Source organism: Lontra canadensis, unplaced genomic scaffold (genome assembly GCF_010015895.1).
Source record: "Lontra canadensis isolate GAN:19392208 unplaced genomic scaffold, GSC_riverotter_1.0 scaffold25, whole genome shotgun sequence".
NCBI lineage: Eukaryota > Metazoa > Chordata > Mammalia > Carnivora > Mustelidae > Lontra > Lontra canadensis.
Window position 1 is genome coordinate 13,901,521 of NW_022631019.1, and position 27,447 is coordinate 13,928,967.

General features: G+C 43.4%; 1 protein-coding gene across 1 annotated transcript in view; it reads right to left on the reverse strand.

Moving 5' to 3' along the window:
* Positions 1–218: 218 nt before the first annotated feature.
* Positions 219–27,447, reverse strand: part of RNF186 (ring finger protein 186) — a 41,390-nt gene continuing 14,161 nt past the window's right edge. The window contains exons 2-3 of the mRNA XM_032864029.1: positions 2,669–2,732; positions 219–1,123 (exon numbers count right to left, since the gene is read on the reverse strand). Coding sequence (XP_032719920.1) covers positions 284–1,123; positions 2,669–2,732 — 904 coding nt within the window. The 3' untranslated portion in view covers positions 219–283. The remainder of the gene's footprint in view (positions 1,124–2,668; positions 2,733–27,447) is intronic.

Consider the following 27,447-nt stretch of genomic DNA (forward strand, 5'->3'; position numbering starts at 1 on the left):
CAGGAGCATTAGAGTAAGAGGAAACCGGGCCCCTTGCGGCGGTCAGGGAATCTGCGCCCCCTCTAAGACCCCGGGCGGTTTAGATGCGCTGTGTCCCGGGCAGACGTTAAGTCTAACACCCAGGCACATAGTTCTGGACCCAACACAACCCGGCTTTGGCTCGCAAGTCCAACGGGTATTTAATCCTCCAAGGGAAGCAGCCTTCGTTCAGGGTCCCTTCACCTGGTCGCTGTGAGCCTAACAGGGCCCAAGAGGCAGCAGGTGCCGTCTCTTCAGGGCGTGCTTAGGCGATGGAAGAGATCTCGCTGTGTTTCCGTCCTCGGCAGAAAACAGTCCCGGGGGAGGGACAGCAGCTGCCCTGGCTGCTGGCGTGACAGCAGAAGACCAAGGACAGTAGCAGGGCAAAGGCGATCACCAAGGCAAGCACCCACTGGATGACGCCCGGGTAGACAAAGGGCAGAATGAGGACAATGAGCAAGACCAGCAGGATCAAGTGCACGGCCAGGCGCCGGGCGGCCACGCGGTTGGCGTTCGCCTCGTCCTGCTCATCCTCTCCTGCAACGCCGGGGTGCCCTGCCGCCAAGGGGGCGGAATCTGCCAGTCTCTGCGGACACAGCCGCACCTCCGGCCACGGCCGGCCCAGTAGCCCCACCACGGCCTCCTGGTCGCGCAGGCTGCAGATGAGGCCCCCGGGGACAGAGGTGGCCTGGCGGCACAAGGGGCAGGTGACGGACCAGGTGTTGTCCTGGACACACAGCAGGAGCTTGAGGCAGACGGCACAGAAGGAGTGCTGGCAGCCCAGCAGCTTGGCCGGCCGGTTACAGCTGTAGGGCTCCCGGCACACCAAGCACTCCAAGTCGCCATCCGCGGAGCCCCAGTGCCCCCTTGTCGGGCCTGCGGCCTTGGCGGAGGGGGATGTGGCTCTTGCGGAGATGGGCTGGGGCTGCTCTGGGACCCGCGAATGCAGGATGTCTGCACAAGCCATTCTGGGCTCGGAGTCAGCAGGACCAGGCAACTCGGGGCCTGGGCGTGGACGAAGGGCGACCGCCGGCGCCGCTGGGACCTGGATGCTGTCTGGCCTCGGGCCGGGCGTCTCAGCCTCCCTCGCCTCCTCGTCAGGCGCCTGGTGACAGCAGCCGTTTATCACCCCTTCTCCTGGGGCTGCTCAGCTTGGCTCTTGGCTTATGTCTTCTCCCGAGTTATTATTATTTATTTTCTGGAAACCTAGGGTTAATCAGTAACTCGTGAGCCTGGGGACCTTGAGTTGCCTGATAGGAAGGCCGGAGGGGGCAGGGCCGGAACTGTGAGTCAGGATTTTCCGGTTGGGACCAGGTGTCTCAGGAGCCTCAGCAAGATGGTACCTGATGAGCTCTCAGATGCATAAGGATCCCCACCCTCTCCTGACCCCTGGAGCCTTTAAAAAATGCAGATCTCTAGGCCCCAAACCCAAAGACTGCAATCCTCTGGCAAGTCTAGGTGGGATTTAAGAACCTCTGGTCACAGTTAACAGACATCTCTGATCCTGATGTTGATGAGGGTGGCCGGGAGAACCCACTTTGAGAAATCCCACCCCTAGCCAGATTTCAGACAAAACCTTCCAGAGGTCAAGATGGGTGGACAACAGTTTTGTGCTTTGAGCACATTTGCTGACAGGTGACCTCGTGTAAAAGAGACATGAAGGGGGAAAAAAAAACAACTGAGTGAGTGGCAAGGGGTGGTGGGGCATGGGAAGAAAGCCCGGGCCCACACAGAAAAACCCAAACCCAAACTGCTCATGGGTCTCTCTTGTACCTGCTACTGTAGCCAGGTGCTTCCTTGTCCCAGCAGCTGTACGGACAGCTACGGAGTCACGAGCATCACCCTTGGGGCCTGCTTTGCCTGCACCTATCCAATGACAGGTGTTATTTTTGGGCGTGGGGAACATATGTCCTTGGGGGTCGTAAGAGCCACTGCCCTTTATTTGGGGTTACTGTGAGCCAAGCCCTGTGCCAGGTGGTCTCCTGGGGTCCCACCACAGCCTGTAATCGAGGCGCTATGAGGCCCGGGAGCAAAGACGGGGTGTGGTCAGGGCAGGCCGGCTGACAGCCTCCCAGGTGGACGGACTCCCATGGGGCCAGGGCCCGGTGGAATCTGCCAGGACCCAAGGTCAGGTTCCCAGGAACTCAGTCTCACCAGTTCACATGGCCTCCAGGCGGCTGAATCCACCTGGCAGGACTCACGGGGAACTGACGGACGTGTGCAGCATGCAGTTAAGAAAACGGGATCCCCCTACGTTGCCTTGACCATCGGAGCGTGGGGTGGCACAGTCCATTCCTTCAAAACATGCCTCACGTCGGCTGCATTGACTCCAGGAGGACGTGCCGAATGGTCCTTTCCAGCTCATGTCACCTGTTGAGGGCCACACAGGGTCCAGCTCTTTCCATCCAGCTCTTTCCTCCACCCCAAGGGGCAGGCACTGCCCTCCTGCTCCACCCTGCCCCACCCCCGACTGGGCTTCTGTCTTGGAAATCCAGTTCCCAAATTCCGCCTCTGCCAAGGTGTTTCTTCTTGGCCCTCAGCTTGACCGGTTGTTTCTTCCCACTAATGCTTTCCCCCAAGTCAAGCTGAAGGGGGCCTCGGATCTGACTCTGGGCTTCCGTTTTTACCCCATGCCCAGCATCCATCTTGCCTTCTCCAGGGGCCGGTCCTGTTTTTCTTTGAGGCAACCATTGCTGACCACTGTAGTTCCCATTCTGAGGAAGGGGGAAGGGGATGAGATTCAGCAAAACCCATCAGCGTATTCCGTCCGTCCTATTGGCTGCAGCCGTTGATTTCCACCCAGGCAAGTGATCTAAACCAAGCCAATGAGATTCAACTCTGGAACTTCCGATGAGAAGCTTCCCTTACTGCTAGGTTTCCAAACTGGAGGATGGGCCCCTGGGCCTGCTAGGACCACCGGGTCAGAGAGCCTGTCTGAGAGTAAGGCGAGCGCAAAAGAAAGATGAGAAGAGAGTCAGAAACAGCCCTCATAACATTATTTGAACGCCTGGATCTAGCCATACCTGCAGCAAGAGCTCTATCTTCAGATTTTTTAGTTATATTAATCTATGAAACCCACCCCTGTTTTCATTCTTCAGCCAGCTCAAGCTGGATTTCTGTCCCTTGCATGAGAAAGTCTTCCGAGTAACATAGCAAGAGATGAAGAAAAGAGATGAAGATGAAGCCTTTACTTGCTGTCAGACGCAGGGTCAAGCATCACAAGACGATCAACCCGTACATGGCCAAGAGTGAACGAATGCCTGTGTGTTCCCATGCTCAAAGGGAATCTGTCTTTTCGCTGCTTTGACTCACATCAAATACTACTCTTCTGTGTCTGCTAAACCCTGGGAAGGGTTGGGGATGGAGGAGAAAAAATTTGTTGAGCTGTATTCTTTTATAATGAGAAATAGAAAATCAGGCGGACAACACAGTGACGTCAGCATGGCTAGTGCTCCTCCCCGCCCCCACACCTCTTCTAGCCAGCTCTAGGGAAAGCGAAATAATCAAGAAGGTCGCTTGCTGGGTGAGCTTGTCATCAGACCAAGGGAAACTATTTATGGGTCGTGTCTAAAGAGGAAAATTTGATATCACTGGGCAACCATCATTAAGAAAATTTATTACGGGGCGTCTGGGTGGCTCAGTCAGTTAAGCGTCTGCCTTCAACTGGGGTTGTGATCCCAGAGTCCCTGGATGGAGCCCCACATATGGCTCCCTGCTCAGCGGACAGCCTGCTTCTCCCTCTGCCCCTCACCCTGCTCATGCTCTCTCTTGCTTATTATCTCTCTCTCTCTCTCTCTCTCTTTCTTAAATAAATAAATAAATAATGTTTTAAATAAAAGGAAAATATATTGGTTGTAACAGCTCAAATATTACTGGAAAATAAAAAGTAGAACATGGAAGTTCCTTTGACTACTGCTCCTGAGAATGATGGCTTTTCACAGCACATTCCATCGTGTTTCTTGCATCCTGCCATGGTAGTTTGGGAATTTATTTATTTATTTATTTATTTTTAGTAGGGCAATGCAGGGCTTGAACTCATAACCCTGAGATCAAGACCTGAGCTGAGATCAATGGTCGGACGCTTAACCCACTGAACCTCACAGGTGCCCCAGTACTTTGTTTCTTAAAGGTGCTTTGGCTTAATGATCTAGCATCAGCACTGGCTTTAAACTGGACATCCGGCGCTTGTCACTTGACTAGCCGTGTGACCTTAGGCAAGTCATTTCAGCTTCATTGAGGCTCTGATTTTAATTTGGTCAAACGGAGACATTAACATTGTAGGAAATTGTGGGAGACAGTGCTTAAGCCCCCCACCTCCATCTGACTGCTCAGGGAAGACTCAGTAAGGTAGGCACCTTGCTTTGTAACCGACCTCGATGTCATTGATCTCTCCCAGGGACATGGAGATAAGATGGTTTGTGATCTGGTTAGCTGGTGCCTTTCAAGGAGGAGTGTATATGTGCAGGGATCTGGAGCGTAGCCTGAATCAGCACTGTCTCAAGGGAAGTACAAAATGTCTCCAGAGACGTAACATGCAAATTCATCTCGGATTCTCAATTCTGCTCTGTGTTATGTTTGTGTTTGCTGTAATAAGAAAATTTGAAACCTTCGAGTCCTTCCACATCTTCAAACAAAATATATTTGTTTTTTAATTGCTGTACAAATATGAACTCATTTGTTCTTTGTAAAGTCTTTTATTTCCCCCCCTTTAAAGTGCATTTTCTTCTGTCCAGTGGCTTCCTTCAACCCTGTGGCTCTACGGAGCTTGAGAAGTACAGCCTCGAGGGAGATAGACTTCCATAGTCCACTCCAGTGGGGAAGCCAGAGCTAGTTCTCCCGATGGACCCCCTGGGCACGTCGTGCTGGTAACCACGGACCGACACCCTGCAAAGACATTGCTGATCTGAGCTTAAGGCCTGTCTCAAGTTCACCAGGGGAGGAGTGAGAAAACAGCAACGTCATGAGGTTAAAGTGTTTGATCCATGCCTGGCCTCTGATTTTGGCCAACGCACGGTCGCTCCACATTCCAGCGTCCACCAAGCACTGTGCCCCAGTCAGATGCCCCATCGTCTTCGGTCCTCTCTGCCCTGAGCTGGCTGGTGTCTCAGCTCACAGCCTTATTCTAGAATTCCTGCCTCTGTGCACATCAGGACCCTGCCCCCTACACCTCCCCCGCCCCCCCGCCCCCCTTCCTCTCCCATCCCCAAGCATCTGTGGTCTGAGGACAGTCTGCTAGAGGAGACAGAAGAATAGCATTTGGAACAAAGTCACAGTATCAACATGATGAAGATCAAGTACAGAGGAGAGGGAGAGACAAAGCACCCACTGCGGGACATTCGAAACTGTGCTTTGCTTTCTTTTACTGTTTTTAAAAAATAATTACGTGAAGAAAATCCATGTTTATTTATAGAAAAGGAAATTGCTGATGAACAAAAAGAAAAAGAATATCAGTAATCAGCAGTCTCACAGCCCACAGAAAACCAGTTTCGAGATCTCCTTTCAGACTTCTGTCTGTGCATACTTCTACAAAGAAAGTGTTTGCCCATTACAAGGGGACGCTGTTATTTATTTATATTTTGATAACCTGTATTTTTACCTATGAGTTTATCATGCATTTCTTTCCATATTAATACACATACTTCAAACATTCCTGAAGGGGGTGGGATATTTTGTCTCACGAATGTACCGTATTTTCATGAATCAGTTCCCATGAGGACCATGTCTAGGCTTTCCCATTTTCCAGCATTATCAGCAATCCTGGGATGTACATCCCCAGACATGTGTTTTTTGTGTCTGGCCCTTTCAAAGTTTCCATATGTACATGATTTCTCTAGAAGCCTTTTCGGCTGGGGAGCATCTGGCAGGTCAGGTCCCAAACCCAGATCTATGTTGAGTTGTCGATGGCCCTGCTTTAAGCCCCAAAGCCTGGAACTGTCAGCTGATGGGCTGTAGATGAAGCCACTTTTGACCAATTCAGAATCATCACCGTGCCTCTCTCCCTGAGGTTTCAGAAATCAGGTAACGAACCCTAAGGCCACATTTTCTTTGAATTCACAGTAATTCTAGGGTCTAGATCCATTTCCCAATGCCACCTCTGAAATTACTTTCCAGTCCCTCTCACTTCTTATCTCTTTGCCTGGCTCTAGTTCAGACTTCAACTTGGAATTCTTCCTTGATCCCCTCTGTCTACCTCCTGGGGTCTAGTCCTGAGACCCCAGCCCCTTAACTGCTCCCTCAGCTCCATGGAGCTAAGCCATGGGCAAAGGAAACCCCACCCTTTGCATGTGGCCGGGCCCTGAGGGGAGCCCGTCTGTCCTCACGTGGTGGAGGTGGAGCGTCTCCTGGGTTCCGAAAGGTCCTTGTCTTTGTCTTCTGCAACCTCTTTCCTGTGACCTCCAGTTGTGTGAACTGAGAAGATACAGAAGATGAGTCCAGGAAAAGAGGGGTTGGAGGAAGAGGTGTTCTTATTACATCACCAGAATAACAGAGCACTGGAAGTCTGGTCCCAGTTGGACGCCATGGCCTTAGACTACCAATGGGCCAACTCTACTAAACACCTGGCTGAGAGATATTTTAGTTGGAGTTTAGTTCACCCATTCTTCCAGATCTTAATATTTCATACCATGTCCATGCAACTCTAGCTTTCTGTGAGCTTCTTAAAAGGTACTCCTGGAAAAATGTGGGTGGGTGGAGAAGAAGGTTCCAGAGACAAACATGGGAGAGAATGCGTCCTTTACCTGAACTTGGAGATTCACATGGATGCTGGAGTGTTAAAAGCTCTTTGAAATCCCATTGTTAACCTGCTTGATTTTATTTAATCCAGATTTTATCTTGAACTTCTCTGACTGTGGAACCAGTTTCCTATAGAGTACTTTTCATTGCCACATAAAATTTTGGGGGTACTGAGAAACAGTTTGGGAAATGCTGTTGGATCCAACTAAGTCACCAGAAAATTGCATTTGCCTCCATGTTTTCTAAAGACTCTCACTGAGTTGTACTTGGGACTATTTTGTTGGCTTTTTTTTCCCCCAAAGAACACTCTAACAAATAGGCTTATAAAACTACTACTGCATGGACATTCAGGGATGTGGCCGGGGACACCTGTGTCTGACACTACTCGGTGTCAGTCAGTGACACCTATATATACACACACACACACACGTGAAAAATGTTCTTTTTGGCTAAGCGCTGGAAAAACCTTTGTTTCATCTGAGGGCAGATTGTCTGTCCACACTACTTAGATATTCCAAATTATATATTGTAGCTTCCCATTTTTGCTTTGGCTGCCAGGAAGCTCAACCTTAGCCGTGGTGAAATATCCTACTTATCATGTGGTGCTGCTGCAGCCCATCCCCATCTCCTTAGGGTACATTTCTTATCCTAGTTTATGGTTTATTTAGTCCTGAGGTCTGATGTTCCATCTTTGGATTTATATTTCATTTATATACATATACATATACACATACACATATACATATACATATATAATATATAAAAATAATTCCAAAATGTTTGTACAAAGAGGAGATGTAGACAAAAAGAAGAAGAGACATGGAGATAGAATAATAGAAGAAAACTTGGTAAATACAGAGGGGAGGGAGAGTGGACGTGCAATGTGGAATTCCTTGCTTGAAAAGAAGCCCATGGGCTCTCGCCTCCTTCGACTCACACTGTCCTGGATCCAGGAGCCTGGGACGATGTGTGCCTGTCTGGGAACACCTCTCCACTTGTCCTCGGCTCACCACATTCCAGGGAGCACAGACGTGGGATCTGGATCACTGGGCCGTGTGAAAATTAGTCCTCCTAGGCATTGTCTGTGACCGTACACTCTGTTCTGCAGAGTGATCAGCCCAAGGTTAAGAGGCAGCCAAACCAGCCTCTCTTTTCTCCACAATGTCCAGTCCTGGCCTTTGCAGAGTCTTCCTGGGAGGAAGACACTCGACTACACATTAGAGTCTCCTGGGCACCTGGGCTTTGAGTCATGGTAGGATGGCTATCTTTGAGCAGATTGGCAGGACAGACAGAACTGCATTTATTTTTTTTTATTTTTAATTTATTTTTTATTTAGAGTCAGTAAGCCAAGATACAGCCCATCATTAGTTTTTGATGTAATGTTCAATGATTCGTTAGTTGTGTGTAAGTTGGAGATGCAGAACTTTGAGGAGCCAGGTTAACCTAATTCTTAGCTTCCTCGTCTACTTAATGGAGATGAAAATTGTGTCTGTGCCAGGAATCTTTTGGTCATAGGAGTCAGAAAACTCAACTCAAGCTTGCACAGCCCATGAGGAAAGGGAGTTTGTTGGTTCATGTGACTGGGAAGTCCAGTGGCATCTGGCTCCGAGTGAACCTTAGCCTGGGGCTCTCACAGGAACTACTATTTGTTGAATGTTGTCATGGCTTAGTCACTTACTTCCCACCACACACACCTAGGAAATAGAGTTTATTTCTATTCTGTGGATGAGGAAACTAGGTCACAGAGAGGGTGGATGGCTCTACATGGCTAGCAGGTGACAGCCAGGGAGGGAGGGGTTTGGGTCTTGCTCCAATGCTCCAGCCGCTCAGTTAGATTCCTCCTTTGCCAGCAACATGTGTGTGGGTAACATGTACCTTTAAGGGTAAAGAAGGAGCCCCTAACACCCGGGCCTGCCTACCCCAGCACTCCTACCTCACCACCACGATCTGCTTTGAGCTCCATGACTGATCTTATGAGCCCATTCGTCCTTGTGTTCTCAGTCACCACTTGGACTCCAGACTCCCAGGTCACACCTCTTCTTGGGTCACTGATCTCCAAAAGGCTCTATCATGCCCTATTCAGTCCCCTTCTCCCACTCATCCCTGACTCCTAAAAACCTTCCATTGTGCCCTCTGGGATTGGGTTATTAACAAAAATATCTCCATATCTTGACTTCTTCCCTGGACATTCCCTTTGCCCACACATGCGACCAGGAACCCAGCTCCCCCTTGGGATTCTGCTGCCCCTGCTGCCCTCTCAGGTGGAAGCTGTTGGTCCTCTTACCACCCTTGTACTGAGGGGTCTGGAGGTGGCCAAGTGTCCTCTTACATCCTTATTGTCACATGTAGACCCTTCTCCCTCCCCTCTTCCTGAAACCTCTCAGGTTTGGACTTAACTGTCATCAGATACGAATTTCTACTGTCTTCATTGATTTCTGGCTCCTTCCCCTCATTTCCCAGTGATCTGGGCTCCTGGCTCACTGTTGCTTTCCCCCCTACATCCAGTCTGAATTTGTGATGCTTGTAACACATTTGTGTCTGATCCTTCCAAGCACCGGAACTCTCAGTTCCTTGACTGTCCCAGTGAAGCTAAACAAAGCTGGAGGAAAACATACAACCAAGCTCACTATGATCTTCCAATGGGGCTTTAATACTTCCAGGCAAGGACCCACCAGGTCTTTAGTCCATTGATTCTCCCCTCTCCAGAATGGCTAGTTTGCATCTTCTGCTCTCTCCTGAAACCTCCATTTCTTCTCATCCTTATTCTTTCCTGTTGACCTTGCTGCCCATTTATTGAGATAATGAAAAGAACTTCCTTAGTCTGCCCTGCCCCACCTGCCATCCACCAGGATCTGCCCCCACATTCTCTGCCTCCCCTCCTGTTCCCATAGGTAAACTTCTGTGCTTCTGGCTAAAATCAGTACTTCCATTTGTGAACTCCACTCCCTCTCCTTGGGTCTGGCCAAGGCCATTGCACAGACAATTCTCTCCTCTCTTTTGTTCAACATCACTTCTCTTGCCTCCTTCAGGATCATTCCCCAAAGCATAAAAACATCTATTATTTTTCTTATAAATTCTTCTCAGGTGGACATGCAACATTTTTCAAAAATAGATCACATATTAGGCCATCAAACAAGTTTCAATAAATTTAAAGGGATTGAAGGCATATAAGGTATGTTCTCTGACTACCATGGAATAAAATTAGAAATCAGTAATTGAAGGAAATTTGGGAAGTTCACAAATATGAGCTAATTAAATAGCATACTCCTAAATAATTAATTGGTCATAAAAGAAATCATAGGAGAAATTAGAAAACACCTTGGTATGAATGAAAACAAAACCACAATGTAGCAAAAGTTATGGTATGTAGCTAAAACAGTGCTGAGAAGGAAATTAATGACTATAAACGTCTATATTAAAAAAGAAAAAAGATTCCAAATGAATTACCTGAACTTCTACTTCAAAAGTCGACAGAAGAAGAAAGAGAAGGAGGAGGAGGAGAAGAGTTGGAGGAGGAGGAGGAGGGGAAAGGGAAACTAAACCTGAATAACAGAAGGAAGAAAATAAAAAAAACAGAAAATAAAATAAAAAAACAAAAAACAGAAGGGAGAAAATAATGATTAAATGAAACAGAAGATAGAGAAATAATAGAAAAAAATCAATAAAACAAAAAGATATTTCTTTGGAAAGATCAATGAAATTGACAAACCTTTAGTAAGACTAACCAAGAAAAGAAGAGAGAAGACTTAAATCACAAAAGTAATGAATAAAAAAGGGACATTACTACTGACAGTACAGAAATAAAAAGGACTATAAGGGAATACTATGAACAATTATATGTCAATAAATCAGATAACCTAGATGAAATGGACAAATTCATAGAAAGAAACACATTATTAAAACTGATTCAAGAAGAAATAGAAAACCTGAATAGACTTATAACCAGAATGGAGATGGAATTAATAATCAAAAAATTCTCACAAAGAAAAGTACAGAACTAGATGGTTTCACTGAAGAGTTCTAGCAAATGTTTAAAGAAGAATTAGAACCAACTCTTCCAAAAGAAAATAGAAGGGGAGGGAACACCTCTGAACTCATATATTCCCCTAAGACCAAAACTAGACAAAGACATTACAAAGAAAAAAAAAAAATAGAGACCAACATTCCTTATGACTATAGATGCAAAAACCCTTGACAAAATTTAGCAAACCAAATCCAGCAGAATATAAAAAGAATTATATACCATAACTATCTGGGATTCATCCCAGAAATGCAAAGATTGGTTCAATATAAAAGATCAATTAATATATTACACAATTTTAATAAAATAAATGAGAAAAGCCATATGATCATCCCAATAGTTGCAGAAAAAGCATTTGGCAAAATTCAACACACTTTCATTATGAAAACACTCGGGAAGCTAGGAATGGAAAGGAACTTCCTCAATTTGATAAGGGGCAACCACAAAAAAACCCTATTGAAAACCTAGCTGTTGCTTTGTTTTGCTTTGTTTTGTTTTTCACAGAAATTGACAAGCTGATTTTAAAATTCATATGGAATGCAATGGACCCAGAATAATCAAAACAGCTTTTAAAAAGAACGAAGTTATAAGACTCAGTTCCTGATTTCAAAAATTCCCACAAAGCTACAGTTATCAATACTATGTGATGGTAGCAGAAAGGTAAATGTAGAGTTCAGGGGAGTTGAGAGTCTAGAAGTAAAATCATACATTAATGGCCAATTGATTTATTTCCTTTTTTAAAAGATTGTATTTATTTATACGAGAGAGAGAGTGCAAAGAGAGAGAAAGAGAGGGAGAGAGAGAGAGGGCATGAGTAGGGGAGTGGACAGACGGAGATGGAAGGGGAGAAGCAGCTCCCCAATGAGCAGGGAACCCAACACAAGCTTGATCCCAGTCAGACCTGAGTCACCCAGACACCACTATGGCCAACTGATTTTCAATGAGGATGTTAAAACAACTCAACACAGAGAAATTGTCTTTTCTTTTTTTAAAAAAGATTTTGTTTATTTATTTATTTGTCAGAGAGAGAGAGAGACAGAGACAGAGAGCACAAGCAGGCAGAGTGGCAGGCAGAGGCAGGCAGGCAGACCCCAGGACTCTGGGATCATGACCTGAGCTGAAGGCAACAGCCTAACCAACTGAGCCACCCAGGTGTCCCAGAAATTGTCATTTCAACAAACGATGCTGGTTCAACTGGATATCCATGTACCGAAGAGTGAGGTTGGACATTCTATATGAAAATTAACTCAAAATTCAACAAACCTAAATTTAAGAGCTAAAAGTATTAACATGCAAAACACAGAGATGGGAATCCTCATGACCTTGGATTAAGCAACAATCCCTAGGTCTGACACGTAGAACACAAGCAGCCGAAGGGAAAATATAGATAACCCCTGACCAAAACTGGCAAAGACACTCTCACGAATGTGAAAAGAAAATCCATAGAACAAAAGAAAATACTTAAAAATTCTATGTCTGGTAAGGTTTTGGCATCCAGAACACATAACAAACTCTTATGACTCAACAGTAAAAAGACAACCCAATTAAAACATGGGCAAAGGGGGCACCTGGGTGGCTCAGCGGGTTAAAGCCTCTGCCTTCGGCTCAGGTCATGATCCCAGGGTCCTGGGGTGGAGCTCCACATCAGGCTCTCTGCTCAGTGGGGAGCCTACTTCCTCTTCTCTCTCTGCCTGCCTCTCTGCCTACTTGTGGTCTTTGTCTGTCAAATAAATAAATAAAATCTTAAAAAAAAAATAGGCAAAGGAGTGGACATCATTTCTCCAAAGAAGATACATAAAGAGTAATGAATAAGCATATGAAAAGATGCTCAATATCATTACTTATTAGCAAAATGCAAAGCAAAACCACAATGAGATACAACTTTCACCCACTAGAATGACTGTAATAAAACAAGCAAACAGTAACTGGTGTTGGGGAAATTGAAACCCTCATGATTGTTAGTAGGAAAGTAAATCATACAGATACTTTGAAAAACATTTTGGCAGTTTCTCAAAAAGTAAAAGAAGATTACCCCAGTACTTGGCAATTATACCCCTGGGTATATACACAAGAGAATAAAAAAACATATTCACATAAAAACTTGTGCCATGGGGCACCTGGGTGGCTCAGTGGGTTAATTCAGCTTGGGTCATGATCCTGGGGTCCTGGGATCGAGCCCTGCATCGGGCTCTCTGCTCGGCAGGGAGCCTGCTTCTCCCTCTCTCTCTGCCTATCTCTCTGCCTGCTTGTGATCTCTATCTGTCAAATAAATAAATAAAATCTTAAAAAAAAACAACTTGTGCCATGTCCACAATAGCCCAACTAAGGAAAGAACCTAGATGTCCATCCACAGATGAATGGATAAAGAAGATGTGGTATATATACATAATGGAATACTATGCAGTCATCAAAAGCAATGAAATCTTGCCATTTACAACAATGTGGATAGAAGTAGAGGGTATTATGCTGAGCAAAATAAGTCAATCAGAGAAAGACAATTATCATATGATCTCCCTGATATGGGGAATTTGAGAGGCAGAGTGGGGGGCTTGGGGGATAAGGAAGGAAAAAATAAAACAAGATGGGATGGGGAGGGACACAAACCATAAGAGACTCTTAATCTCACAAAACAAACTGAGGGTTGTGAGGGGTAGGAGGGTAGGGAGAGGGTGGTTGAGTTATGGAATTGCAGAGGGTATGGGCTATGGTGAGTGCTGTGAAGTGTGTAAACCTGGGGATTCACAGACCTGTACCCCTGGGGCTAATAATACATTATATGTTAATAAAAATAATTAATAAAAAACCAAACTTGTGAATGAATGTTCATGGCAGTATTATTCACAATAGCCAAAAAAAGTGAAAATAACCCAAGTGCATTAACCAATAGAGAGACAAAATGTACTTTATCCATATAATGGCATTTGGCTGTAAAAATGAATAAAGTTATGACACATGCAGCAACATGGATGAACCTTGAAAACTCTGTGCTAAATTAAAGAAGTCACATAGAAAAGGTCACATATTGTTTGACGCCCCCCCTTATAATGTCCCCAGCAGGCAAATATGTAGAGTCAGAAACCACACTATTGATGATAGAAGGAGAAGATTTGGAGAGTGACTTCTAATGGGTTTGGAGTTTCTTTTTGGGGTGATGAAAATATTCTGGAATTAGATAATGATGATGTTGGCACAACCAGGCAAATATCCTAAAAGACAATAAATTGTGCACCTTAAAAAATTATTTATTCATTTGTCAGAGAGAGAGAGAGAGAGAGAGAACACACAAGCAGGAGAAGTGGCAGGCAGAGGGAGAAGTAGGCTCCCCACTGGGCAGAGAGCCCAATGTGGGGCTCGATCCCAGGACCCTGGATTCATGACATGAACTGAAGGCAGACATTTAACTGACTGAGCCATCCAGGTGTCCCTAAATTGTGCACTTTAAATGAGTGAATGTTACAGGATGTGAGTTACAGCTCAATAACTCGCAGGACCTAAGTTTTCACTGCTGGGGAAGGAAGATAAAAATATTGAAAGGGAGAAAACTAGAATAAACTCTGAGGTCTTGAATTAGAATTAGGGGTCGGTGTGAACTCTTGGCTTTCAGTGAAAAAAGAAAAGGTTCAGAAATAAATATAGATGTGTGTGTGTGCACATGTGTATCCTCTTCTCTTTGCTGAAGGGGCCTGGGAGCAGTGACACCCCCATAGTGATCCTCAGAGACAGGTAGCCTACTCAGATCTTGTTTCTAAATAACATTCTCCATCAAGGACTCTGCTAAGGAGTCCAGGGAAGCAGAGCACCTTGGAGAAATGGTTGATCCCAAGGTCTGGGGAGGAGCCCCGAACATCATATGGTTGCCAGAAAAAAAAAAAAAAAAGAGTAAATGGTCAAAGGGCAATGTTCCACTGTCCAAATCAAGGATAATTTGGCAATAAAATAATTAATGATAATAATGGATTAAAACTCATGAAATGAAATAAGAAGAGTCCATATAGATACAAATTCATAAAGGAATGAATTGAAAATGTCATGAAGAAAAGGATAGTTACAGAGTTTGAAAGTATTAACCCACACAAAGGGAAAGAGAATAACGTATGGTGCTGGCAGGCACCACCTTAATCAAGAGATAAAAATGAACATCAATAATGGGATAGATCTAAAGACTGTTCCCCTTAATAGGAGAAGTGAGAACTCAGCAGTGCTCTTCTAGTGTTCCTGCCGATGATGCGAAACTTCAATAGAATCATGAGGAAGTATCAGTCAAACCCACACCCAGGGACGATCCATGAAATCTTAAAAAATGTTAAGATCATTCAAATCAAGGAAAAGCCAAGAAACTGTTCCAGATTAAACGAGTCTCAGCATGTGATTTTGAACTCAATCTTTTTGCTATAAAGGACCGTGTTGGGACAATCAGTGAAGCTTGCATGAGGTCTCTGCATCAGATGGTGTTTATTTCCTGATTTTTATAGTTTTAGTGTATGATGGAATGTCTGTATTTGGGGGAGACATATACTGTTGTATTTGGGGATGATGTGTCAGGCTGGTAATTTTTTCTCAAATGGTCAAGGAAAAAAAGCTCTTTTTGTCCATGGTATGCTGGAGTCCACTATGGTTGTATTTCCCCACCTATGCATTCAGTAACACCACCGTTGGTAGCTTGAAATTGTGGTGGGAGTATTTATATCATGGCAATTAGCAAATGTTACAACTTAAGGCTTGTCTGCATTGGCGAGCCAACAGTTGAACATAAATCAGGATTCTTTGTAGCATCTTTCCAACATTTTGGTACTTTTTTTGTTATTTCAAAAACTTATTAAGTTACAAAAAGGAGAAGATTTATTGACAAGTTACTGTTTCAAACCCTCCTTTGAACAAAGCTTGCAATAAATATATAAACATTTGTATTTTTTTACTCAAATAAAATTAAATACAGTATTATAGTGTTTCAGGTGTACAAAATTCAGTGGTTCTGTACATTTCTCAGGGCTCATGATGATAAGTGTAGTTTTAATCTCCATTAACTGTTTCCCCTGTCACCTCACTCACCTCCCCTCTGGAAACTGCCAGTTTGTTCTCTATAGTTAAGAGTTTCTTTTTGGTTTGTTTCCTTCTTTCTTTCTTTTTTTTTTTCTTTGTTCATTTGTTTTGTTTCTTAAATTCCACATGTGAGTGAAATTACATGGTATTTGTCTTTCTCTGACTGACTTAATTCACCTGGTGTTCATTTCACTCTAGGTCCATTCATGTCGTTGCAAATGGCAAAATGTCATGCTTTTTTATGGTTGAGTAATATTCCATCATGCATATGCCCCCTCTCCCCATACATTATACCACATCTTCTTTACCCATTCATTTATTGATGGACATTTGGTCTGCTTCCATGTCTTGGTTATTGTAAACAATGTTGTAATAAAAACAGGGATGCATGTATCTTTCAAATTAGTGTTTTTGTTTTCTTTGGTAAGTACTCAGTAGTGGAATTACTGGGTCATATGGTAATTCTAGTTTTAATTTTTTGAGGAACCTCCTTACTGTTTGCATAGTGGCTGCAAAAAAGAGAGTGTTTGTACAGTGTTTTATAGTTATCAGAAGTATACTCCTGTACCTTCAACTTAAGATTCTTGACAACCCTGGGAAGGAGAAATTATCACGCCCATTATAGAGACAAGTAAATGGAGACTGAGATAAGTTGGGATCTTAAATTTTAGAATAATGGCTCTTTTTATATATCTTTGTGCCCTCAGTGCCTGGCATATTCCTTGACATATACTAGTTGCTCAATAATGGTAACCAAATCTCCAAGCAGAAAAGGCAAGTCTCCAATCTAGATCTTAGAGCTATATAAATTCATCCTAAAATGGAATGGACCCCAGGTTGAGTCAAACTTCTCCCTGACCACCTATACCAGCACCCCAGGACCCCAATCATAGTCCTCTCTGTCAGTTTGGTCTTCTTCTCCACACCTGTTCTATGCATCTGAGTTTTCCTCTGGGCCACACTGGGTGGCAAGTTCATGGCCAGCTCTGACAATCCTGGAGCGTTAAGTGTTTTTCCTGTGAATGAACTCCACCCACCTTCTTTCTCCCTTCTCTCTGTTGACCTTAAATTTCCTTCTCTCTTTCATAAACAAAGCATAAAGTCATCTCGCTAACAACTGAGCCATCCTCCTCTGCACGGAGACTCCCAGAAGAGTAATTTCAGGTCAGAGTGAAGTCCTGTTTTATAGCTTTGGCCCCACATCACAGGAAAAATCACCAGGGTTGTCTGGCTGTTTCTTGACAGTGAAGTTGTGCTCTAAAATAAACAGCGGTGACTCAAAAAGAGGAGGAAGGAGAGACGGAATATTTTCCTCATGTAAGGAAGGGTGTGAGGGTGAGGGCATGGGGGGATGGGTGGAAGGTAGTGCTTGGAATTTCTTTTCCTCCCTTTGGTCACCTTCTGGGGAACTGTCTTCACCCTACAGAGTCAGTATTACCTATTCATCCTCAAGAAATTTGTCTGCCTCCTCTTACAACTGAGTCAGCATCTAGAGGAATCGTCATCCATTTGGTGTTGGGACCACGGTCCGAGCAGGTGGTTGGCATTCTAAGTTTTCTGCCAGCAACACAGTTTGCTCACAAGCAAGTGTATCTTTCATCAGAAATAAAAGGGAACTCATTCCAAACATTTCACTTTTTTTTTTTTTAAGATTGTATTTATTTATTTGAGAGAAGAGACAAAAAGAGCATGAGTGGGGAGGGACAGAAGCAGAGGGAGAAGCAGACTCCCCGCTGGGCAGGGAGCCAGATGTGGGGCTTGATCCCAGGATCCAGAGACCGTGACCCGAGCCAAAGGCAGATGCTTAACCAACTGAGCCACCCAGGTGCCCCTAAACAGCTCACTTTATTTATTTTTTTAAACTTAAATTCAATTAGCCAACATATAGCACATCATTAGTTTTTTGTTTGTTTAGAGTTTTTACTTTCTTTTTTATTTAGGGAGAGTGAAGAACATACTACTTGTGTCTTTGTGATCATTTGCTGAGCTATTATTAATTTGTATTTTTGTTCTCAGAATGATGGATAGCTTCCTGTTTTTCATCCCAAGAAAGTAGCTAGAGGCAGAAATTTCCAGGCCTCCTTAAATCACAGCCCCAGGACTTGAGCTCCTCTGGGTGACCAGAGTGGATTGTCTGCGAGAGGATGCGGCCCCAAGGGTTGGCAGAAACAGCTCCTAGTAGGCAGGAGACAGAGGAGGAATTGGGAGAGCTCTCCCAGAGAATAGGAAGGGTAGGGTAGAAAAATTTAACTTGTTCCAGAAAAGAGGAACTGGCAGGACCTCTGATGGGCACGGCTGTGGGCTGAGCAGGGGGAGTTGCCATCCCAGACACAGAGCCCGCCTCTGTACCTCCCTGCCCCCCAGCTCCCATACTGGCCAGGGCCAAAGATGTCCTGTACACAAGCTTGGCTCCAAGGCAACAGAAATGCCTCCTTCAAAGTAAGCTGGGATGGTGGGCCAGCAAGTCCAGGGTGGGCTGATGGTCAGAGGGTCTCTCCTGGAATGGTCCAGATTGTACAAGCTCCCAAGGACTTTTGCACAGTTCTTGGCGGAGGAGGGTTTTGCAAAATATGACTGAGATGGAATTTTCTGGCAGCTAGTCAGGTGGGGACTCATTAGCTGATTTATAAAATGAGCATTTCTTAGTCCAGATCGTTCGGGAGTTTAATGTGCACTCATTACACCCATTATATAAACACTGACTTTGATCCACGTGATGACTTTATACTTCTTTTACTTTCAGATTGAATCTGTATGGGTATATTTCACTGAATAGTCTATGAGATTCAAGAAAGTTCTGTCACAAACAAAGTCCCACGTTATCCTCACATTACAATTTGAATAAGAGAGGTATTGCCTACTTTGTTAAACAGAGAGAAACCTGATCTATAAATGGGTCCCAAAGTGTGTTCCATGGGACACCTATTGCATGGTATGTTTTGCAAACAAATTTGGGAAATGGGGTGTTAAATAGAGTTAAACAAGATTCACTTTTGCATTCCTTCTTATACAAATATGTGCATTTGAATCACCAAGGGATCTATGGAATGGACATAGACAACATTGTCTCCCAAACTTCTTTAATCATAAAACTTCCTCTCCCCTTTTCACGTTGAACATTTCCTGGGATGGGGATTCAGCAGGACAGTTTCAGAAACTTGGCTGAGGTTCTAGTCAACTGAACCATGTGGCCCATCACAACCACCAAAGGGGTTTTGGTCTCTGAAAACAGCCAAAGGGGAAAAAGAGATGATGTGCCTTCCCTAGCAAGAAAAGTCCCTTGGACTTGGAGTTGACAGGCCACCACTGGACACACTGCCCCTTCAGGGTCCTAAGCAATGATTACAGCAGCCCCTCATCTTACAGAAGGGGAAACTGAGCCCAAAGAGAGAAATCAACTTGTCCTAGATCACCCAGCCAAGAGCACAGTTCCTGCAATCCCAATGTCCAGCACCAAGAGGTTCAATCTCACTGAGTGGGGGCACTTTTCATACTTTATCTTGTTTAATGTTTAAGAACAATACGTGCACAGAATTTATAACTCTTCATTTCGGGGCACCTGGGGGGCTCAGTGGGTTAAGCCTCTACTTTTGGCTCGGGTCATGATCTCAGGGTCTCAGGATCGAGCCCCGCATCAGGCTATCTGCTCAGCAGGGAGCCTGCTTCCCCCTCTCTCTCTGCCTGCCTCTCTGTCTACTTGTGATCTCTCTCTCTCTATCAAATAAATAAATAAAATCTTAAAAAAAAAAAAAACCTCCTCATTTCATGGCACCAGTAACTATCTATAAAGGTAGGACTGGCAGATAAAATTCAGGACAGTCAGTTGAGTGTGAACTTCAGACAAACAACAAATAATACTTACATCAAAGAACTATTCATCACTTACTTGTATTTTGACTTGCTAAATCTTACAATCTTGCATGAGCCCAAAGCCTTCCAGGAGCTTTTAGCCAAAATGCAGTAGAAAGCATGGAAAGGTTTGACTTTAGGTTCACATTCTAATTTGGCCACTTACAGACTTCGTGACCTTGGACAAGTGACTTAACCCCTCTGAGCTGCAAACAGCTGGAGTAAGAATTAATCAAAGAAAACATATGGGCAAACTCCCAGCACAGTGCCTAGCATGTAGTTGGCACTCAAATATGACAGTTATTATTGTTCTCTTTTACTTAGAATAACATTTTTTTTCTCGGTCTCTTGTTCTGGTTAAAAAAAAAAAAAAAAAGTGTGGTTGTGGATCCTGGGGGCATTAGTTGGAAATGTGTACCTGACTTGGGTGATCTTAAGCACACCCTTCACGCCATCACCTACTACAACCAGAAAATCGCAAAGCAATCAGGAGAGTGTGGGCTTTGGCCCATGTGGCAGGCACAGCTAGAGGTCCACCAGGGGTGGGTCCAGGTTTTGTGGAACCTGAAGTTTATGCAATTTGGGGAGGGGGTCTTAAGAAAAAGAATACGAAACTAAGTATATAAAATTAAATATGGGGCGGGGGTGCCTGGGTGGCTCAGTTTCTTGGGTGTCTGACTCTTGATTTCAGCTCAGGTCATGATCTTGGCTCAAGTTATGATCTTGGGGTTGTGGGATTGAGCCCTGTGTTGGGCTCTGTGCTGAACGTGGAGTCTGCTTTTCCCTCTCCCTCTGCTAATCCCTCCATCCCTGTTCCCCCCAACCCCAAAATAAATTTAAAAAAATTAAATATAGGGCATTGGAGGAGGATGGACAAATGAGTTTCCCTGAAGCTTAAGCTTTATTAGCTTTTCAGTAAACATATTCTGATGCCAGTCCAGTATCTACTCTCTACTTCCTAATTTTATTAATTAAGATATTTATTAAAGATTTTATTTATTTATTTGACAGAGAGAGACACAGCGAGAGAGAGAACACCTGAGCTGAAGGCAGATGCTTAACAACTGAGCCACCCAGATGCCCCTTCTTAAGTTTTTTTTTTTTTAAAGATTTTATTTATTTATTTGAGACAGAGAGAGAGAGAGTGGTGGGGAGGGGTGGAGGGAGAGAGAGAAAAGCAGGCTCCATTTAACTGACTGAGCCACCCAGGTGTCTCTCCACTTCTTATTTTTTAACAGAAACCGGATTTTACTTGGGTAGTGCTATGGACTGAATGTTTGTGTCCCTCCAAAATTCGTATGTTTCAAGGTCATCCCCAATGTGATGGTATTTGGGAGGGGGGGTTTTGGGAGGTGATTAGGTCATGAGGTGGCATCTTCGTGAATAAGGTTGGTGCCCTTATGAAATAGGCCTCAACTCTTCTGCTGTGTGAGGTTGCTCATGAACTGGGAAATGGGGTCTTACCAGACACCGAATCTGCCATGGCCTTGATCTTGGGCTTTCCAGCTTCCAGAACTGTGAGAAATAAATTTCTGGTGTTTTAAAGTCACCCATCTATGGCATTTTGTTATAACAGTCCAAACAGACTAAAATAAGGGCAATTGTCCAGCTAAAAAAGTTAACACTACCCCCATTTTCTAGATTCCCTTGCAGCTAGGCATGTGCTTGTGGCCTATCTTCCCAAGGAGATGGTAGCAAAGATCTATTGGTCATACCTGCAGAAAAACAATTATTTCCTTGATTAAAAGGCATAGATTCAGAGGGTGCACCTTTGTCTTTGTTCTCTCCCTTCCTGATTCTTCCTTCTGGAAATGAGAACATATTCTAGGAGGTACAGCAGCTGTCTTTCAACCATGAGGACAAAACCCACACACTAGTATGGCTGGTTGGAAAGATAGAGGGCTCCTGGATCCTGGGTGGTATCTTGGAACCACAATCCCTGTACCAGTCTATCTCCAGAATTCTCGGTATGTAAGAAAAAGAAATCCTTTTGTTCCAGCCACTGTGTCTGGTTTCTGTTACATGGAGTCACATACAGTGTTAATGGAACAGTATCAGAAATACCCAGGTTCAAACCATAAGTCTAACACTTACTGTTTGGACAACTTTGGGCCATTTAACCCAATTCTCGGCAATAAAAAAAAAAAAGATTTTTTATTTATTTAATTGAGAGAGGAGAGAGAGAGGGAGAATGTGTATGAATGGGGGAGGGGCAGAGAGCGGGAGAAGCAGACTCCCCACTGAGCACAGAGCCTGACACAAGGCTCAATCACAGGACCCTGAGATCATGATCCGAGCCGAAGTCAGATGCTTTGACTAACTGAGCCACCCAGGTGCCCCCCAATTTTCTGCAATTTAATCACCATATTTAAAACACAAGGGTTACGGTGATGATTACATATCCGAACAGAGAACTCAGAAACAGACTACATATATGGCAGGCTGATGTATGATAGACATGGCTTCATAAATGAGTTGAGAGAGGACAGATTATTTAGCAGATGGTGTTGGGAAAACCACTTGTTCTATAAAAAGAAGTTGAATCTCTTCCCAACAAAATGAAAAAAAAAAAATCCCCCAAGGACTTAAGATCTACTTACAAAAGATAAAAACCATAAAGCTAATAGAAGAAAAGTGTAAGATTATATCTTGGACATATCGGCATGAGTATGGATTTCAAAAACAAGAGGGTGAAACACAATTTTTTGGAAAAAAATGGACTTAGCTACATATACACTTACATTTTTTAAAAACAAAAGACACCATAAACAAAGTGAACAGATGGACGGACTAGAAGGAGAAATTTTCAGCTTAAACCAACAGAGAATTATTGCCTCAAGTCTAGGTTCTAGGCCTGCACTGTTGAATATACCACTGACCACATTTGCTTGTTGAATACTTTATATGTGACTAGTACAAATTGAACTGCATTATAAGTATAAAACAGATAACAGATTTCAAAGACTTAGCATGCATAAAGCAATGTAATGTGTCTGAATAATTTGAAATTGTTTACATTTTGAAATATTTTAGACTTATTGAATTAAATAAATATATTGTCAAAATTAACTTCACCTGTTTCTTTTTACTTTTTAAATGTGGCTATTAGAAAAATTTTAATTACGTATGTGGCTCACAATATATTTCTATTGGACAATGTTGTTCCTTGGCAATACAAGAAAGTCCTATACATCTGGAGGGAAAAAAGTGTGGATACTCAGTAGAATAATGGGCAAAAAGCATGAATAGGCAATTGATAGATATAAAGTGGAAACCCAAATAAAGGGGGAAAGTAGATGAAGAAAAAGAATGAATAACCAGAGAAAACAAATAAATATAACAATGAAAGTAACTTGACCCATCAATTTAGCAAAAATGAAAAACTAGTAGTTGCAAATGGTGACAGCATTTGGAAAAAAGGGATCTTCATGCACTCTGGTGGAGTGCATACTGGCAGAACCATTCCTGAGTAACTCTAGTTGCACTAATGAAACTGTGTTTGTGCATATGCAAGGCAGATGTCCAGCTTGTGGGTACCAATCTGGTTCATGGCAGTGCTGATTCTGAGTGGGCAGTGCTTACATCTCGATGGCTGTTAAATAGTTTGAATATCACGTATGTGTGTATCCTACTGAACAAGCTATCCCACTCTTAAGAATGCTCCTCTGAAAAACTCTCTGATACACATCTGTAAGATAGAGAAATACAAATAAATACAAGATCAATTTGACACACACCATACGTGCACACAATCTGGCCTAGATTGGAGCCAGGAGGTAGATATTTCCTTGGTGTCTACCACTGGGGAACTGTTAGGTAAAATCTGGTCTATACATTGAATGAAATGTTATGTAGAATCCAGAACTAATGGTCTGGATATATATATAGCAACATGTGTAGATCTCAAGAAGAAAGTGTTGAGGAAAAAAGAAGGAACAGAATGAGATTTATAGTGCAATTCCATTGTGTGGATTAGAAAAAAATCCATATGATACAGTTTTGCATTTATGTATACATCAAAATAAACAAATGAAAGGTCAATTAGATGGACTTATATTAATTAAAATCAATTTGGGTTGTTATGGTGGGAGAGAAGAACAGAAGTGGAAATTGAAGATAAATGGGGAGGGGAAAAATAAAACAGAATAAAACCAAAGGGGGCCTCTTTCTAGGGCTGCCATCTTTAACAAATAAAAACATAGGATACCCAGTTAAATTTGAATTTCAGATAAAAAACAGATAATACATTTTTTAAAGATTTATTTATTTGAGAGAGAGGAAGTAAGAGAAAACACGAGTTGGGGGAGGAGCAGAGGGAGAGAATCTTAAAGCAGACTCCCCTCTGAGTGTGGAGCCTGACACAAGCTCAATCCCACCATCCATGAGATCATGACCTGAGCTGAAACCAAGAGTCAGATACCCAACTGACTAAGTCACCCAGGTTCCCAGAACAGATATTTTAGTTTCTATACTCACACATGTAAGTACATCTAGAATGTTGACTGTGGCTGAACAAATGGCAAAATTCAAATTTAACTGGATATTCTGGATTTTGTCTGGCAACCCTAGACTCAGGATATAGGTAAGTTCACTCCTTTATCTGGCTGAACTGACTAAACAAGTGATAAAAGTGGTATTTATCAGTTCTTGGGAACTCAGTCCTTGCTTACTACCCTGATTGGTCCTTGGCACTGCCCATATCTTTCTGGGTGGGTCATTGGGTATCAGACGGCTATCCCATTGGATGTATGGGTGGTATGAATTAAAGGTCTTTTTGGCCATTTACAGTAACATCCAAACCTTACATGTATTTAACCTTTGTGCTATGTCAAAGGCCTGTCACTAGGACCCCCTGGGAACATTCAGCCCATCGCTCCTCACTCACATCCTACAAGGGAGAACACCTAGGAAGCTGAGCGAGAGAGCAGGTGTTGGACAAAACCATGGGCGTTACTGCCAGTTCATCCTGGTTCAAATCCCAGCCCTGCCATTTATTAGTTCTGTGACCTTAGGTCACTGACCTCCAGAGCATGGGTGATTTCATCTATAAAATAGGAGAAGAAACAGATACCTCCCAAGTCTGTTGTGAGGATTATAAGAAATAATAGTGAGAAGTGTGATAACAAAACATATATAAAGGGCTTAGTATAACTATCAAAAATATTTATCTTGTATTTAAAAAAAAAACCTGGGAGGAAATATGAAATGTCAGCTGTGGCTAAGTACATGACTAAAGGAGACAGAGCATATAAAGTGCTCAGCACATGATCATCACCCAATAAATATTACTTATCTTTTTCTATTAGTATTTATTGGCAGTGGGCTCCTGGATGATGGTTATTCTTCTCTTTATACTTTGTGGTTATCCCCCCCATTTTCTAAAATGAAAGCATAATTATGTTTGAGCCAAAAAACTTTTGTGGGGTGCCTACCATGTCCAGGGAACCATATTAGTTCCTTGGCATAGATTTGGAAGAGAAGAGGTTGTAGTGGGAAATCTAGGACGAGATGACCGGATGGTCTCTCTACAGTCGCTGTTCTCCCTCCTGCTCCTTGTGTGGCAGGATCTGTAGACTAGTTACAATAAATGAGATAAGCAACATAGCCCTTAGGGGCTCAGCAACTTCCTCTAGCCTTTCAGACCACTCCTTTCCAACATGTACCCTCTTTTTTCTCTACTATTTTCCCATCACAGAGTACAAGAAAGGGGCACTAAAAATCACCTAGCAGTGCCCACCAATTTTACAGATGGAGCTCCAGCCTGTGGCTTCTCTCCTCTCCCACTTTCTGCTACATTGGGGTTCTTGCTCCTTAAGAGACAGAATTAGATGGGATTAAGATAATCTAGACCAAATGTTAAAAAGTCTCAAGGCCCCAAATACTAAGATTATCAGTTGCAATACATTCTGAGCTTACATTCTGGTGCCAGGGTGTGTACTGAGCCCTTTCTGGTGCAGAAGTACCTTTAGTCATAGTACTTTTTGTGGAACATTGTAAAACTCATGTGTATGCCCCCCAAAGAACAAGTTAATGCAACTCTGCTGTATGTTTAACTCTATTTAAAAAAAGAGAGAAAGAGAAAGATTGGATGAAGCAGGGATCTCTTTGAGCTTCCTTTCTAATTTTAGGCTGCTTCTTGTTTATGTGTTTAGTCATTTTTGAGCATTCATCAGATAACAAACAGATACTATATTTATTAGGGACCTTTTATGGGTCAGACTCTCAGTAGACAGATGGTAGCAGGTTCCAAAAATCTGGGAAAAGAAGTATTTATGGGAGAAAAAATTAAGATTGACAGAAATTCAGGATGCTTTCTGGGAATATTTACATTTTGAAAGAGACTTTACTATTTTTTCAGCAAAGGAGGACAACTCTGATGGTGGAATTTCAGCCAATGTGGTATGTCAAGGTAAGAGAAGTATTTGGGGGCAGGGATTCCCTTCCAAAGCCACTCAGCTCATGAACCTGAAGCAGCGCTTTCTTTGGGGTGACAAAGTTCTTCCCAGTGGGTGGGCCTCAGTGCCAAAATATATTTGAAGCTTTATCCTCAGATAAGATGGGGATAGGGATCCTTTGGAGTTCCTTTGATGGGACTTGGCCTTCATACAGCTCTGAAGAAATGAGAAGAGAGTAACTGGAAGAACATGACCTGGCTGCACTTGCCCCATTAGCGGCCAACTGCGGGGTGGAGCAGCTGTTTCCAGGTGTGTCCAGATTGTCATGTTGACAAACACGTCAGCCTGCACCCACCCTGCTGTTTTCAGGGAAACCCTCTTCTCTTCCTGGTGTCCTTTGCTCTGGTGTTCAGCTCCCTCAGCTGTGACTCTGTGTGAACCCAGACCCCAAGGAAGCTCTGTGTCCCTACTCAGTCTCTCAGTATCTAGAAACATGTCTGGAGGTGGGGAAAGAAAGGCAATGGAAGATCACTGATTTCAGAGGGTTAAACCAAAGGGCTGCTTCTTCACGGATCTTGTATGCATCTGTCTCCCACTGCCCTGTCCCTGGTGGCCCACAGTCTGTTTTGCATATTTCTTGGAAGAGAAGTGGCTTTCTTTACAGGGTAAAGTCCCCCATGATAGGAGGGAATTCAGAGGGGTGGAACAGACCAGGTGTTGGATTCTGATCTCTGTGGATGACTCATCCACTTTGGCTTGGAATTTGCCTTTGCAAAATGGAGACAATAAAACATTTTCCCCTTTACTGCCTCACCGTTTTTTCAACTTACGAGGTTGGCAGGAGCACTGATTAGCCTGTGAACTCTTTCGGTCTCCCTTGGAGGGTAGTATCTGATAGAGGTGATGTGGATGGTTGTCGTTTATAGAACTGAAGATGTGTTTTCAAAAAAACCCTTCCTGATACCTGGAACTGAAAAGTTTGTTAGGCAGGGGTAGGTAGAAATAGAATGAAACTCATCTTGGAGAAATCAATAGTCCTAGAATTGATATTTGTGCCTGAATCTAAGCAGTAGGATCTGTGATTCTCAGGTTCTTGAAAATAGGACAGTTTTGTTTAAAACTTTGTAGTTAGGAGCACAGGCTCTGGAGTTGGACTCATGTTCGAATTCCAGCTCAATTCTTGCTAGCTGTGTGACTTTGGATGAATTTATTAATCTTTTTGGGCCTCAATTTCTTCATCTGTAAAATGGGAATAGTGGCCGCACCTAAGATTGTTTTGAAGATTAAATGAGTTTAAAAATCTAAAGCTCTTTGAACAGAGTGCATTACAGACTGGGGGTTTAGTAAGTGTTAGTTTTATCTATCTATCATCTGTCTAACCTACCTATCTAT